Source organism: Pezoporus occidentalis, unplaced genomic scaffold (assembly GCF_034315485.1).
Source record: "Pezoporus occidentalis ecotype Australia unplaced genomic scaffold, CSIRO_AGI_Poc_V1 ctg2, whole genome shotgun sequence".
NCBI lineage: Eukaryota > Metazoa > Chordata > Aves > Psittaciformes > Psittacidae > Pezoporus > Pezoporus occidentalis.
The window spans coordinates 10,208,701-10,224,918 of NW_026913855.1; the positions used below are offsets into that span (position 1 = coordinate 10,208,701).

General features: G+C 47.2%; 2 protein-coding genes across 3 annotated transcripts in view; one reads left to right on the forward strand and one right to left on the reverse strand.

The window, feature by feature from the left end:
* Positions 1 to 1,788: 1,788 nt before the first annotated feature.
* On the forward strand, positions 1,789 to 7,782 carry PSMG4 (proteasome assembly chaperone 4). Its single transcript, XM_062617788.1, is given in 4 exon segments — positions 1,789 to 1,879; positions 1,882 to 2,081; positions 2,270 to 2,345; positions 7,274 to 7,782. Coding segments are annotated over 4 exon segments (474 nt in total). The 5' UTR covers positions 1,789 to 1,803; the 3' UTR covers positions 7,396 to 7,782.
* Positions 7,783 to 8,708: 926 nt separating this feature from the next.
* The window catches only part of SLC22A23 (solute carrier family 22 member 23), a 110,186-nt gene continuing 102,676 nt past the window's right edge, over positions 8,709 to 16,218 (reverse strand). For both annotated transcript variants that reach the window (XM_062617803.1, XM_062617804.1), the window contains one exon: positions 8,709 to 13,163. In XM_062617803.1, the coding sequence (XP_062473787.1) occupies positions 12,806 to 13,163 (358 nt within the window). In that variant the 3' untranslated portion in view covers positions 8,709 to 12,805. The remainder of the gene's footprint in view (positions 13,164 to 16,218) is intronic.

The following is a 16,218-nucleotide window of genomic DNA, read 5'->3' on the forward strand; positions in this document are numbered from 1 at the left end:
TGGGCATGTCTTACTTTTCACCTTAACCTCCCTTGGAGCCAATGGAAATTGGTCAGGAGGGGGATGCTTCTCACTCAAAAGAGAGATCTAAAGGAGGTCAGACAAACTGTGCTCTAAAACTGCCTGCTTCTCTCCCCTGATCAAGCAAGCCTGGGGCACATCTCTTTCATAACCCTCAGGTGTCTAATCACAGGAATCTCACCACCACTACCACCTCTGTCTCCCAGCAGGTATCTATTTAACCAGTGCCTAGATTCTTATTCCTGCAATGCTCCCAGTCTGTGATGGGTTTTGCTGCTTTAGCTGGTGCCCTTAGCCCCCCACTAAGTGCAGAGTGAACCTGCAGCCGAGACAAACAGAAGGCAGAGGGAAGCATTTGGTGCAGGCAGACAGTACTCACCCCCTTCCAAGGTGTTTTTTTGTCACTTACTTGCCTGCCTGACCCCCACAGCTGCCACAGGCTAAATGTTAGATTGCAATAGGCTGCTTGAACAGGGAGAGGCTGATTTTTGAGCCCCAGCACATGCCTCAGCTTCTGCACACACTCACCTTGCAGGAAGCCAGCCCAGGTGAAGGCAAAGGATTGGGATGGGCTGCGGTAAGCTGAGGACCAGTACAGGCCTGATGCTGCTACCATACAGCCCATAATGCCTTGTGCCAGCAGCAAGGGACAAATGTAGGGCAGAAGAGGTGCCTGTGAGACCCTCCCCCTCCATCTCCCCAAGCTGATCCTGTGCCATGGGATGTCAGGGTCTGGCAGCTGAGCTGGGCTTAGCTGACTCCTGGGATTTAGCATCAATGCAGCAGTACGGGCAGAAATTAGCAGGGCTAAGGATTTTGTCTTTCGGCAGATGCTAGGAAGAACCAAAGCCGCTTAGGGAAGAAAAGTGATGAATGGCTCCACCCCCTCCCACTCCCCCCATTTTTTCCATGGGAAAATGGAGTTTTAGAATTTGGAAACAGAAATTTTGATTCCTAGAAGCATGTATGAAATTGGAGGCAGAGGAAATACTGATTAAAAAGCCAGTCTATGTGATTAACTCACTTGTTCTTTATGCAGAGATGCTCACCCTGCCCGTGGTGTGAAGACACATTCGGAATGCAAATGGCCCAAGGCCGCTGGCGTGCCACCCATACTCTTATCAGCAGCAGACGGTACCATTAAGGGGAATCCTTTTCAATGATGAAGGACCAGGTCAGCTGTGCTCCGGAGAAAGTGTATGGGGCACAATTCATACCCAAAGTGGGGCTTTTAATTATTCACAGCTCCACATACCCCCGCTTCCCCTCGCTTGCTTTGGACATCCCCCATAACTCTGAAAACCTCCAGAGCCGAACGAAGCCAAGGCCTCCGCCACCTTCCTCCTCTCCTCCCCGGGGTGCTTTTGAGGCTGCACAGCACCACGCCAGACCCTTCGCTTTAGCCTCATACCCCGGGTTTTGGCTAACCCAAGCGCCCAAGCCCCGTTTACCGGCCGTGCCTCGCACGCAGCGGTTCACCTGCCATCTAGTGGGCGCCGCCATCCTGCGGCTGCTTCCCGTTCATCCCCACCTCTCCGCCCCCGCGAAGGGAGCACGGGAAGGGGGAACGGGGAGTGTAGGAAGGTGCCGGGGTGGGGGTGAGCGTGCACCGCCCGGGGCTACCCCTGTGCCTCACGGAGGGGGGGTGCCTGCACACCCGGGGCCCACACGCTGGGGGACGGCGCAACCCCCGGTGCCGCCGGGCGTGCCCGGGGCTGGAGGTGCCCGCGCAGCGCCGACACCGGAGGCGGCCCCGCGGCTGTGGCGGGGCGGGCGCGGCGAATGCACCGCCTCCCCGGGCAGCGGGGCCCGCCCGGTCGGGCCTTGCCTGCTGAGGCCTGGCCGCGCCGGGAGAAGGGCCGATGGAGGCGGCGGGTGGCGGGGGGGCAGTGGCGGCAGAGGGAGGAGGAGGAGGAGGCATCGCCCTGCACGACTTCAGCGGGCGGCTGGGTGAGCAGCGGGTGCACTTCCACGCCATGCGGCTGCGGGACTCGCTCTTCCTCTGGGTGGGCGCCGCGCCCGCCCTCGCCAGCCTGGCTGTCGCCATGTGCAACCCACGGGTGAGTGTCCTCGCCGCCTGCCCTGGGCTGCTGGGCCCGCGGCCAGCGGGAGGGAGGGAAGGAAGGAAGGAAGGAGAGACGGACGGAGGGAAGAGGGGCGGCTGGTGGGGCCCTCCTCACCACTGCCTAGCGCTCCCGCCCCGCGCTGCCGGTGACTAAGCGGTGCCTCTGCTGCGCTCCGGTTGCAGGACAGCATCCCGGTGGCCGCCTCGCTCCTGGGGGACCCCTCCGACACCGCCTCCGCCTGTCTGGCGCAGCGCTTAGGTAGGTGCCGGGGGGCCGCGGCCTGGCTGGGAGGTTGCCGTCCGCGGCGGTCGGGCCCGGGCAGGCGGTTTCGTGGGGCCTTGGAGCATCCCCACCACCCGCGGGCTGGGTGGGCGCCGGGGGACGGCGGTGCTTGCTGCAGCCCGGTGTCCGCGGGGCCGCCGGCAGACCCTCCCGGCCGTGCAGGACCCCGCGGGTTCCATCCCGGGTCACTCCTTTCAGCTGTGCCCATGCCTGGCTGGCCGGGTCTCTGCTTCAAGGCCCGCTGAGCATTGTCAGAAACTGAACGCTTCTGTGCTCTGTGATATCCTGCCCGGGGCTTTGGGTGTGTGAGGCAAGGGAAGCACATGCTTGTGCCCATCGATTGGGATTTCCAGTGACCTGCTCTTTGTAAGGCCGTAATAATTCTGTGCTGTGGGGTGGCTGTCGTGCAAAGCACACATGCTTTTCCTGAAGATGAAGCCAATCCTCATCACATCTTGCACCTTTTAGCCGATAAGTTCTGAGAAGGTCCTGTGTCACAGACACCAGTGTTTGACTGACTCTAATGGGCACCTTGCAGGAGGTCTCCTGTTTCAGTATGTGCAAGAGTTTCCTGCCACACTTAGTGCAGTGGTGGTGTAGCTGGATTTCTGAGCCTTAATGCTAACTTCCTAACTCCCATATTTGGACTAAAAAGGAAAGTACCTGCCCTAATGCATCCTAGAGCCTTCATATATGATAGCAGCATCATGCTGGTTACTCATCACCATCATCTCCCAGTAACTGAAGCAGCTCCAGATGGTGAATTGCTAAGTTCTTGTTACCAGGTTTTAAATGTAAGATGCTGCACTGCTCAATCTTATTTTACTTCTGTTGTTTCAGCTGGAAAGGCCACATAATTCTTCTTAACAATCTGTGTGCAATCTCTATTATGTCCTAAGTTTCTCTTGTCAAGTAGTTTCACAAGTCTACACGATTTCTTCTCCCAGGCCACCGATGTATATATAAGGGTTGATGACAAGACTGATCTTTGAAAAACAGTGCTGGTGTCCTTTCTTCTTCCTAGGTAACTTTTATCTTGTAATAACCACTGTTGTAGTCTCCCCTGGCAGGAGTGCTTTCTCTGCATACGGGATTCAGTCATTTCACTTTAAGTAATAATTCTATGGGGTACTGTATAATATGATTTCTTAATGTATAATTAGTGCATTATCCTTAAAAAGTCAGTCAGTGAAAATGTAGCCAAAGAGGCTTTACTTTGGATAAAGCTTAACAGTTTAGTCCACTTACTGTTTGGTCTCTTCTTCATTACTTGTTTCTGAACCTTGCTCTATATACTCCTGTGTAGCACCAGGGGCCAGCTGACAGCTGTAAGTCGTCTTGGTGATTCCCACCCTCTCCTGTCATTTTCTTTTAGTACATTACAGATTTCATAACTAGAGTGGGCATCCATTAGTTCTTTCACTGTTCTAGGACAGAGGCTGGGTCACCTGATTTTTTGTCCCAGTATATGGTCTCAGTTTTGCTGCCTTCCCCTTACCCTCTCCCCCATGCCTTTTTTTTCAAGGTCCTTTTCTTATTTACGTTGCTAATTTCACATACTTTGTTACTAAGAGCTGCTAGTGTTACTTGGGACTGGCCTATCAGTTACTCTTTATCCTTGGAGCATAATCCGTCTTCCTATTTTTTTGACTGTGTGCCTTAAGGGTCTTTCGTTGTTATTATGTTCAGTTGCCTGTGTCAGCTATGGCCCGGAAAGGCTTTTGGTCAGTGTTGCTCTGTATCTAACCTCTGGCTTGCAGATTTAGTCAGTAATCAGCCTGCTTTATATTCTTTATAGACACTATTCTTACTCGTGCTACCATGCTTCGGGTATACTGTGTTTAGAAAGGCCTGTAGACCTTTTTCACCTTTCCTTGGAAGAAGAAAGTCAACAATACACTTCTGGCAATGAATCATTACATGCTGCTTCTTCACCTGAGCATAACTGACTTAAGAAAAGAAATGCATCTTCTTTCTGAAATCCTGCACGTTAGTATTTGGGCTTGCTTTTGTTAATCCAGCTCTGGGTCACTTAATCCAAAATTGTTTATTCTCCTGAAACCAGTGAATGTGCAAGGTCATCACTAAGCATCTGTGTATCTTCTTTGTTTCACAAAGTGCTCAGTGAGGAAATCTGTGTTTTGTGTTGGCTAGAAATACCAAGCTTTGCTGTTACTGGTGTTAGTTTTCCTCTGGGAAATTAAATCCTTGTCGCTCTCACAAATCCTGTAATAACAGAGATGCTATTCACAGCCAAGTCTGACTTATAGCTGTACTTCCAAGGTAGCTTCTATGCTGTTTCCATTCTACTTTTTGCAGGCAATGACTCAAGTAGCATACAATGCAATTTGAACATAAGTATTTTTATTTCTTATACTTGCCAGTCGCATTCCATCACCTGCCATTTTGTCCTGCAGTGTCAGGAGCAGGAGTTTCAGCACTACCTTACCGTGTTGTTTTCTTTGTGAGGTCTTAGCCAGAACAGCGGCATTTGGTATGCTGGCTCTATCTTCCTTATTTCAGGGTTGGAGTTTTCCATGTTTCTTTTCTATTGCTGAAGACACATTTGCCACATTCTTATTCCCCTCTCTACCTGTTTCTATCTATATCTGTTTGCATTAGAGACAGGGACTGTTACCTACCACTCTGTGTGATTACTTTGGCACCAGATGTGACTCACTAGTCAAGAAACCCACATTCTAAGCAATCGTTTTGTATAGGTTAGTGGAGTCCAGTTCTTGAGAAAGTCTTGTCCATTAGTGACTTCTTTCCTTCATATACTGAAATCACAGTGCTTTCGGCTGCAGTGACTGCTGAATAGTGCCGCATCTTCATCTCCGCTCGGTAGGGAGTGGCAGACTCAGTGAAGATGACTTGACCTCTTCTTTGAGGTCTTTCCCAAATGGACCTCCACACCTCCACCACCTCTTTTCCAGCACAAATAGTTCACAAATTATAAGTAACACTTCCGTCCATTCTCCTCCCACTGGGCTCCTCCTCAAGCTTAGATTTGGTCCATGAGGTTGTAGTAGTGGGTCTGTGCTGCTGTGGCATCTCCTGGCTGCTTTTTCTATGCTTCAAGGGACCTGTGCAACTGGAATTATTAGCCAGGCTATGTGGGAAGCAGCCCTGCTGGAGGGCTTTGTAAGTAAGCTTTGTCTTCTGTAGTTGTCTGCTTTACACTGAAGGTGCGGATGGTCTTCCACGGATGCATAAGATCTTTCCTCTTCTTTCCTTCCCACAAGAGCCCATATGTCCAACTGAATCTGCAGGGAAGTGGGGACAGAAAAGGTCAGGCTGTCTGTTAGCAGGGAGCAGAGCTCCTATGCACAGGCAACCCTGAGGGATTCACAGTGTTCCCAGGAACTGGAACAGCATCCCAGGGACTCAATCAGATCTTACACACTCACAATGAAGAAATTGAGTTTTAATACCATGGTATATGATATAGCTTTGCTACCTGGGATGGTGGTATTGACTAGTTCAGAGTTAGTGTTGCATTTACTTGGTATGCAACAAAGGTACAATGACAAAGCACTAGTGCTTACAAAACATGTTGCTTTATATTACAAAATCTGGTGCCAAGCACTAATTTTTGCCAACAGAGCAACGTGCTGCATTATATCAGCATTTTATGGTGCCAAATCTTAAAAGGCAAACGAGTCCTTGCATTTCATAAGCAGCCCTACTTACTGAGCCAGGAAGCTGGTAACGTCTTAGAACAGAAAATGATAATAAATTAATTTGCATAACAAAAAATGCCTCAAAGGAGTGGTTTAACCGCATTTTATATGTACATCTAAGTTTTCTGTAGTCAACTTTCCCATTTAGAAAGGAGTGAGATATTAGGAGTTCTGGTGTCTTCATTTTAAATTTTTAAAATTCAGATGGCAGCTTTGAATATTCTGCAGAGGGGTCTGATTTGTTCCTGGGATTGTCAGCTCCCAGCTCATTCCCTGCCAAGAATACCTCATGACCCAAATACCAGTTTTCCTCCTCTATTTTACACAACTCAATTTAAATTTAGTGCCTGTTTTTTCTCTGTGGTGCTTACATTCTTCACAAAGTTTAGCGATATACAGAGTTACAAATCTGCTGCATGACTATGGTAAAATCTAAGTAGGATTCCCTTTTATTCATAAAACATTCCTTGGTGTTACCTGTTCTACTCTGATAATTAAGTCTTTCTGCCCCCATGGACGTTATTTTTATTACTGTTAATTAGATCTGTCATGGAAGACAGCTCTTAATTTTGTAGTACCTTTTTCTAGGTATTTCTCATTACAGTAGCCTGGAACTTGTGCTTGGCTTCATTGCCTTCAACCCAGGGTCTCCAGCCTTTTGGGTGTCAATGGATACCGTATAAATAAAGGTTAAAGGAAACAGAATTATTGACAGCAGTTAGACAAGACTGGTGCACACTTTTGCGGGCCTTCTTATGGCTTTTTAATAAAACAAAGCTTTGTTAATTGGGGCCTAATAACTTTCTTGTGTGCTTTACCTGTATTAGTGTTTTTCGCAGCACAGATTTACCAACTCTTCAACTAGATTTCGCTGCTAAGGGTTCAGTGTAGTCTGTGGTTTCACTTAAACTGCACCATATTTAAGAAATGTCCAAAATCTACTAAAAGTGTGAGGCTTTTCCACAACCTTTTGCATCAGGCCAAAAATGAGGCTTGCATTGTCCATTTCATTGACAGCTGTGGCTTTACCCAGTATGCTAACACTCAGGTACTTGTTTTGCTATTCCTTTAAAAACTTGGGTTCAGCACAGCAGGAGTAGAGAATGTTGTCTCGGAGAATGTTGTCTGCATGATATGGCTCTTTCAGAGGCTTGCTTGAATACCATCATCACTTTTAAATAAGAACAAGCTTATACCTGACTACTCTGTTTTGTGTTTTAGCCAGCAAGACCAAAAAACAGATATTTGTCAGCTACAATCTTCAAAACACAGACAGCAGTTTCACCTTACTCATAGAAAACAGGATCAAAGAAGAAATGATGGCTTTTCCAGAGAAGTTCTGACTTGGCTTCGTTGTAAAATAACCTGAAGTTTTTGTTTTAGAAAAACCAATCACAATTTTCACACTAAGTTGGTATATTTGTTTTATATTGCTTTGACTGAAGTTGAAGTTGTTATTAAATATAGATGGACCTAAATACACTTGGAACCTGGAATTTATTGTTGTTGTTTTTAAATTTGCTACCCTGTTAAGTAGGGAATAGGTGACTAGAGTAGAAAATATGCTGCAATGGATGAACTTTGCTGTAAAAGTGCACACGCAGTGCCTGGCCTCCATTCAGTACTCGGATATGCTGGGAAATCAGTTCCAAATTCTAGCTGTACCATTAATCTGCTATGTACTAGTACTGAACATAGCAAATAAAATACATTTTTGTATTGTAAAGCTCGTAAGTGTTGCTTTGCTTCTTTTAGCCCCTGTTGGTTGTAGCACTGGTGCTGAACACTATTTCCTGGGCACTAAAAACACTTAGAAGGGTTTCACAAAGGAGAACTATATAGAAGGAAAGCGCACAGCTTGAATTTTGGAGCAATAGATGAATCTGGCAGGCTGCTAGAGGAGCATCATAGGTGTAAAGTGAGCACACTTGTTAGAAAAATCAAAGCTACCACCACCACAAAACCCCAAACTGGCTGTAGAGCAAGTGATGCAGTGCCCATTTGCAGGTGTCAATACATGCATACCACCTCTTATTCATGGCAATTTAAAGGAACACAGAGCATAGCAACCTGATGAGTGAGTCCAGGTTCTTTTTCATTGCAAGTTCAGCCCTGACTCAGACATAAGCTTCTGATATGAACAAAGCCTACTGGTGCTGCTGCTAGACAACTGCCACAAAAACCTACAGGAAACTGATGAACTTACCTTGCTGTGGCACCATACTCAGCAATTAAAACTGTAACAGAGAGGTTGTTGACGCAGAAGGCGCAACTCCTGATGAGCCTCTTGTCCGAGGGGGTTTGAAAACCCAGTGGCTTCAACACTGTAGATCTGATGAGGGCACAGGCAGCCCTTCCTTACCTTTGGGAACACTCACCGGTCCTTGGCTGCAGTTCAAGATCAGAATAGAAAAAGCAACTATTGGAGGGGTATTTTCTTTTTAATTCACACCACCCAGGAAACAGTCAACTATCTGTGATTGACTATAAAGAATAATTAGTTACAAATCAACATGCTGACTTAATTACCCTGATTTACAATCAGTCAAGCTCCTTCTGTTTGTAGAGGAGGGTAGGACTGTTTCCTGAGGTGTCACTAACATTATAGTTGCTGTTAGGCTGGTTCAGAAGGCACTGTGAGACCAAGGAGAGCAAATTGATGGGACAACATCATTTTATTCTGTACATTTACATACAAAGTTCTTTTCAGTAGGTACAACAGATGTAACATCATGCAGACATTTAGCTTGTAAGACTGTTTTCAGTACTTGATTTAAGCTTGTGCTATGAGGAAGTACCACCAGACTATTCATGATCAAAACATACAGTAACACGATTCTTTAAAACTTCATCAGAAACTGAGATGGGGAGGGAGGTCTCACCCACTAGACATAACACACCATCCTCCTTTCCCAAAACATTTTACACAATACATTTAAAATGAGGTTTGACATTTTATTTTTCTTAGAAAAAAAAAACAAACGAAAAAGAAAAAGTTACAGCAGGGGAGATCATCCCCCCCTCCACTTAATAGTGTTGTCTTATGTGCCAGCTACAGGTGCAACTTGACATTCACAGAGTTCAGTTAATGGCACTTCTGCTTCCAATTTGGTGACCTTTAGTGTTTGGCTCCAGGAAGTGGTAACAATGAAATAAAATACTTCCATTAAAAAATAAAGTTAAAAAAAGCCTGCTGAAAGAAACCATGAAGTAAGTCCCACAACCCCCTTTCTGAGTGGCCACAAAACACTTGCAAGCAGGTGACTGTCCTTATCCATTTGCAGTGTGTCTGGCAACAAAAGCAGTACTGAAACCTCAAAGGGGGACAACCCCCCCAGATCAAGTATAATGTCACTTTCCCATTTTTGTTTAAACTTACAAAAACGGAAGGAAGCCCTTACATGGTAAACCCAAAGACAAATCCACTGATGGGCTCAGAGGTTACTGAAGGTTCACAGAAAAAAGGCCCAAATGGACAGAGCAGCTTTGACTGCTTCCCCTGTTGCAGTGGCTGAAAAGAGCCACCTGAGAAAAGCCTTTCCTGGTGATGGCTGCAGAGAAGACATGGTTGGTGGTGCAGGGGACTGGGAGCCTGGCAGAGAGCCCTGGCCTGCTGCGGGACGAGGCAGAGCAGGGTAAGCATCTCCACCTCTCCTTTCTGCCCTGCTGCATCACCTGCTGCCTGACTCCTCCACACAAGGTAGGCTTAGCAAAAGCCTTCCAACCCTGTGAGCATGTGTGGAAAGAAAATCGTCATCACAGAAGCGTTTCCTGTCTTTTCAGGAAAAGGAGCACAGCTAGAGCTGCCAAGGCAGGAATCAGTTGGTGTTTCACTGTCATGACAGAGGCAGAGGGCCAGACCAACTTGAGAAGCTGGGGGTCTCCGTGCTGCAGAAGATCAGTACCAACTGCCTGGTTTCCGGAAAAAAAAAACCAACGCAACCCCAAAAGCAACAAATAAAGTTAATTTCATAAGATTTAAAGAAAAAGAAATAAATTGCCGCATGTTCCTGTCACCTAATTTGTTTACTATATAAATGCTGATATGTTCAAACCACCATTCACTTCCGTGGGCCTGTGTGTCACCAGAGAGCAACCACCAGAATAGGAAACGATAAAGTGCTGTGGACAACAGCGGCGAGCACTCCAGGACCGCTGACAGTGCTGGAAGCAGCTGGATTTATAGCCTTGCAGATGATCTACAAGGGCCATACTTGAGCACACAGGCGCAGAGATCACGAAGGAAGGAGCCACTGGCTCTGTGGCACGATGGATGGCAGGACACTGCTCCCTGCCTCTGTGCTTGCCCCTTCTCTCTTTCAGGCCCCTTTTCTATTCCCTGAAGACTTGTCTGCTTCTTCAATTTGTTGCTGTGAACCCACTCCCCCCCCCCGCCCCATCCCCACTGTGCGTGGCTTGCCACAAGCATCTCGCATCGAAGGCAAAAGGTATTGCACAAATTTGGCACATGAATACTGCATGAATGGGGAAGGCTTGGCTTGGGTTTTTTCCTTAGGTGAACACAGGCTGCAGAAGTCTCAGCGCAGAAAAAAAGAGAGAAGCAGCCGCACTCAAGCTCAACAATAAAACTTGAGCATAAGGAAGATCGGGCTCTTGCTGTCACAGCAAGTCTAGCAAAGGTAAGAAACAAACCCAGTAGTGTAACTTTGGGCAAAACTACCATCAACTGGTCCAGTGTTTTTTACCAGGCTCAAGAAGAACCTGAATGTCCACATCCTCTGTACAAAAATTAGCAGCTTTAGGACAACATTGTTACTCTGAACACAACAATCTCTGTCACTTCTGCAGGTCTACCTGTCCCCTTGCACTCGTCAGCATCTGAGCCTGCGCTACTCACACAGATTGCCGCTGGGAGCACATATCTCTGATTTATTTGGGACTGTAAAAGGACATTGGCAGCCTAATGGAGGATGGAAATTGTTAGGTACAGTAGTTAATCGACAGTATATACAGCAAAGGAGGAAAGGGGAGGGAAGGTACAGGAGTAAAGTGCAAATAAGCACTTTCCATGTGTATGAACGCAAGATGTACATCAAACAAAGTGGCAATCATATGGACACTCAATACAACATCAACATCCTGCTGCTCTGTTTGTCTGAACACCTGCACTACTCAGCAATCACAAACAGATGGCCTGAGTGAGAAAGGAAAAAAGGGAGGGAGAGCAGGGAGGTTAACTACAATGCAAGGAAGCTGCTTGCTTACAAACTCCTTGCATTGAACTAGATCCTCACGATCAATAGTCACACAGTGAGAACCAAAAGCCAGTGGCCAAAGGAAATAGTTGGTCTGGGGGCTGGAGAAGTCAAGGGGCTACTATCAAAGTGCCATCTGCACAGCAGGAGACAAACTGGGTGTTCACTTTGCTCAGCCTTGAGTAGGATTGATCCAGTGTGAGTAAACTTTTTTTTTCCTGAATCAAAAGTCCTACAGGAGCAGTTGGGGAAGGGGGGAAATCTGGGTGAGTTCACTGTATATTCTTGGGTCAGAACCAGAAAACAACTCTAAAAGCCCTCAAACAGCCAACAGCAGAGCATAAGTCATTATTCCCAGGCTATCCATTCATTCTTTTCCAATAGTCACTTAAGCATTTTGTCCACTTAAATTGAAAACCCAAACCCTGGTTGTAAAAATAGGTAAGGCAATGCCAGGACATTCATTTCCCAGGAGCGGGAATCCCAGCTGCATTGCCTTTTGGAATAAAGATACAGATCATAGCCCGTGCTCCTTACGTTTTGTCCCTGGTGGTTTATGTTCTTCTCCCGGAGCAGTCAATCAGAGATTCTGGGCCTCCTCATAATTAAAGCTATTCTCAGCAAAACTGATTTTTGCACCACTGGTCAAATCATTTACATCATCTACATTACTACTAAAGACCAGCGGGAACCAGCTAAAATAGACTAATGGGCTCTTAAAATGCACAGGGGCTGATTCTTATTGAAAAATCAGCTTGTTTGGGTAGGATATTTTTCCCCACTGCATTTGGTGAAAAAAAAAAAAAGGTACTAATGTAGAAAATAACTTTTACGTGCACATGGGCTATAAAAGCACACATCAGCTGCCTAAAATGCAGTCAGAGTTTTGAGTCGCAACAGGTTTTGCTTTTCTTTGTCTTATTTTCTTTTTGGTGTATGCAAACACAGCAGGCAACCGGGGCACTTGGACTTTCTAGACAGGCAGAAGAATGTTGCACAAGTCTCCATTTCAGTCAATTCAACTTTGCAGTGGATCCCTCTTTCCTTTAAAGAAACACAAAACCAAAACAGAAAACACCCGTGCCCCCCCCACCCCCCATGGTTTCTTTCTTGGAATGTCTGCACCTCTTGTAATAAGATGGCTTCATTTTTGTGATCTATGAAAGGAAAAGGAAATAAAGTGCTTCTTGAGAATAAATCAAAATAAATATACGTATTTAATGGCAGGAAAATAAGAGTTCTGAAGGGCTACCTCCAGCCAGTCTCTTCTCAGATGAGTCTTTTCCACCATAATTTTTTCAAGAGCAATCTGCACAACAGTTGAAGATGCCAAAAGTTGCTTTAGCAGCAGAGTTGAATTTCCCCCAAGTCTGTGTCTGCTCCACTACTGGTTTGTAAAATCTGTGCAAAACACCTTTACCCAAAGTGCTGCTCCTCCTGCACAACAGCATCAAATGAAATACAAAAGAAAGAGGAGAAGAAAAAGCAACAAACAAAACACCCAACCAAAAAAAAGAAGAGGAAAAAATCCACCCGGTTACATTGACTTCATCCCGTTGGCAGTGGTGTTCTCCGAGATCCCGTCGCTCACAGCTGCTGAGTCGTGGAGGCCAGAGTAATCCTTGAGTTCAGAGTTTGTCAGGAGCAGGGGCTGCTCCCCCTTCTTGTGCGGCAGAAGCGGCTGCCGGGTGTAATGTTCCCCGTCCGGGATGTTCTCGGGCAGGTTCTGGTTCTTGCTCTCCGGCAGCAGCAGGATGCAGATGATGCAGATGAGCGTACAGCAGGCGAAGATGACGTGGTGGAGGAAGTAGCCTTTCTGGTTGTGGAGCTCCATGATGGGGGCGGTCAGGCGGCCAAAGCCCGCACTGGCCAGGACCAGCCCCAGCCCGCCTCCCCTGCAAACACAGCAGAGGTGAGAGCCCGGCCACACAGCCCGCTCCTGCCAGTGCAGCCCCACTGGCACTGGGGAGGGATCCCCTGGAACACCCCTTGGGGTCTGGCATGCACCCGGGCATCCGAAATCTCAAAGGCAAGCCTGGTTTGCTCACAGCTTTCACACTGCACGGTTACTCCAGGAGGGAGCTGCTTTGCTGTTGTAGATCACTGCTGCCTTTAGTGTGGGGAAATAACTATAATCACTTAACTATCTTTTCACACCCATATAACTGCCCCCACGCAAGAAGAGGAGCTTTATCGTGTGTGTAGCCAGCCCTCTAAAGCATTCCCGTTTCCAAGTATTTTCATACTCAGTGAGGGAAAACCACATTTTTCTTAGCATGCCAGCCTTCTCCATCTTAGACAAGGCACACCAAGAAGCAGTAGGTGCAAAAGTCAATTTTGGCTGCCTCCGAAGTACCTGGCATCAATCAGCAGTGGAGACAGGAGATCAGACTTCACAGGCCACTGCCTCCATCCATTGTGCCAAACACCGCTGAAGTATTTTCTCCATAAAAATGTTGTGGCAGGAACCTCTCAATACTGATGTCATAATAAAATGCATAATTTTCAGGGGAAAAATAAAAAACCACAACAAAGCTGGTGGTCAGAATAGGAGAACCAGAGTCTGGGATTTATTTCCTTCTTCACTCACTGTACAAAGCTGAGCTAGGTCCCTCACTTCACTCTTTCTTGCTCTTCTCTTATCACAGAAAAGCTAGGAAAAGGTTAGCATGGGTGAAGTGCTTAAATTATAAATAGGTGCATGTGCACTCCCACCTCATTTTGAGGCCATCAGTTCATGCTCCCAGAGCCTCTCTCTGCTGGGTGACCCTACACAGAAATGGCACCACAGGCATTTCTCTAGGGCAGACCATTCCCTTCTCCTGCTGTGGCACAACCACGGTCTCCAGCCAACGAGCATCACCCTTAAGTGACTTGCTTTAGCAAAATCTCTGAGAGAGGTGGCTTATCCTTCATTTTCCAGAGACGCTGCTGCCTGCAGAGGGAGGTGTCTCCCTATGAGCTTAATCGCTGGCACCGTGCGCTCCCCACTCCCCCACCAAGCTCTCCTGGGCAGTCTGCTTCCTGCGGCTCCTCCTGTTCCCAAAGCCTCTGGTGATCAGGTGGGCTCAGGTGCTTCATTTCCTGGCCCAGTGGCAGAGATATAATTATTAACGATAACCAGACCTTACAGAAGACAACTATAGAAGGCAAATGAGCTGCTTTACATCAAGCACTTGGAAAAAAATAAATTCATCTACTACTGAGCATACTAGAGACCACAGCACCACAAACCTACAAATGTCAAATTCACTCAGCCAAACACTGTGTTAGAGCTAATCTTCACCCAGGCCTTTCCAAAATCCACTGTTGCTTGCTTGACAGCTAAAGGGCAGCAAGCACAGGTTTCAAAGATGCTCTTGGAACACTGACTAGATCAGAGACTCACATATGCACCTTCTAATTCTCCAGACTCGGCAGAGCATCGTTCATAAACAACAGTGATTTCCTCCAATACTGCAAAAGCCCTCAGTAAAAACTTGCCAACTTTCTGATGGCAATTTAGAAACCCAGCTGAATGCAGCCATTGTGCAACCGGCCTTGCTGCAGCTTCATTAACACACTCACATGAGTAATCGACACAGCCAGCCCCAAATGCAAGGCAAATCACTCTCCAAGTTGGCTCTGGAGCAACAAAAGCCCAACTCATTTACATCAGTGTTTGCTGCGGCCAGATTGTATCTCAACCCCCTAGAAGGACCTGAGGTGAGTTTTAAAAGCTGCTGAGAAGGACACCAAGCAAACTGAGAGGAACAGGAAAGAGCAGCAACAAAGACGGCTCTGTCATCGGTCAAGTGGCTTCAGATTTGGAAAGGGGGGAAAAAAGGAAGTTTTTCCACATGAGGTCAGTAATTAGAGTGGGCATTGCTTTATCCAGCACCATCAACACCTGGCAGAAGGAGGCCTGAAAACACATTTTGGTATGGGTCCCGGAACATTTTATTTTTGAAGTTTGACCATACTGCAAATACGGAAGGAAAAAGAAGAGACCTGCAAATACTGTCAGGAATTTGTTGTTGTTCACAGGAGCAACAAAAGATGTGCACGTCAGGAAAACGGGTACAGGGCAAAAGAGGCAGCACTCTCATAACTCACCCTGGCTTTGCAGCCACCATGGGGAAGCAGGGGGAAACCAAAACCAGAGTGCTTTGGGGTCCTGCTTCTCCTCAGTATGAGGTCTGCCATGGTAGGGGCCAGTGTCTGTACTTCAAATCCACTCAGAGGTGCAGAGTGGAGGCAAGAGGGGGAGTGTGAGAGCTGCTGGCACCAACAGTGATCCCCAGTTTCTCCCCTCACAACTCTGCCTGACAGCTTCTGTTGTGGGGGCTTTCCCATGCCATGGCCCCACTGGTGATCAGAGACATATCCCTGACCCCTGCTTGCCCCGCAACAGCAGGGCAGGATGGTTTGCATGAGGTTTATGGTCCTGACATGGGCAAACTGCAAAGGGACCACGGTCCAAACACTGAACTCAGACCAGGTTTTCAGGGCTTTATCCAGCCAGCCCAGCCACTTCTTGAAGTCAGTCTGTGAAAGCCTCCACAGCTTTTCCCTGCCTTTTCTGTACATAAGAGACCCTGTTGCATGCTTAGTCCCATACATAAGCAACCCTGTTGGGCCAGAGTTTCAGCAACACACCAAGATGCCCTTGGCCGCATGGGGCAAGGCAACACCTTTGAAAAGCCAGGCCTGGGTCAGTTCCCAGTAAACAGCACTGGAATTTTGGCTTGAGACAGCTATTGATGGTCATCATTGCCCACTCCTTCATTTCTTTGGACGGGTGGGCACAAAAGAGGACACAGAGAGAAAAAAACCCAGATCTCTCTTCTACTTGGTAGTAACTGAGCATGAAAAGGATGGGGACAGAACACGCCACTTTCTTTAGCCTATTTCCATTTAGTAGTCATGTAGACTGCAGTGGTGTTCCCTTCAAGGTTACTAGAGATAAAT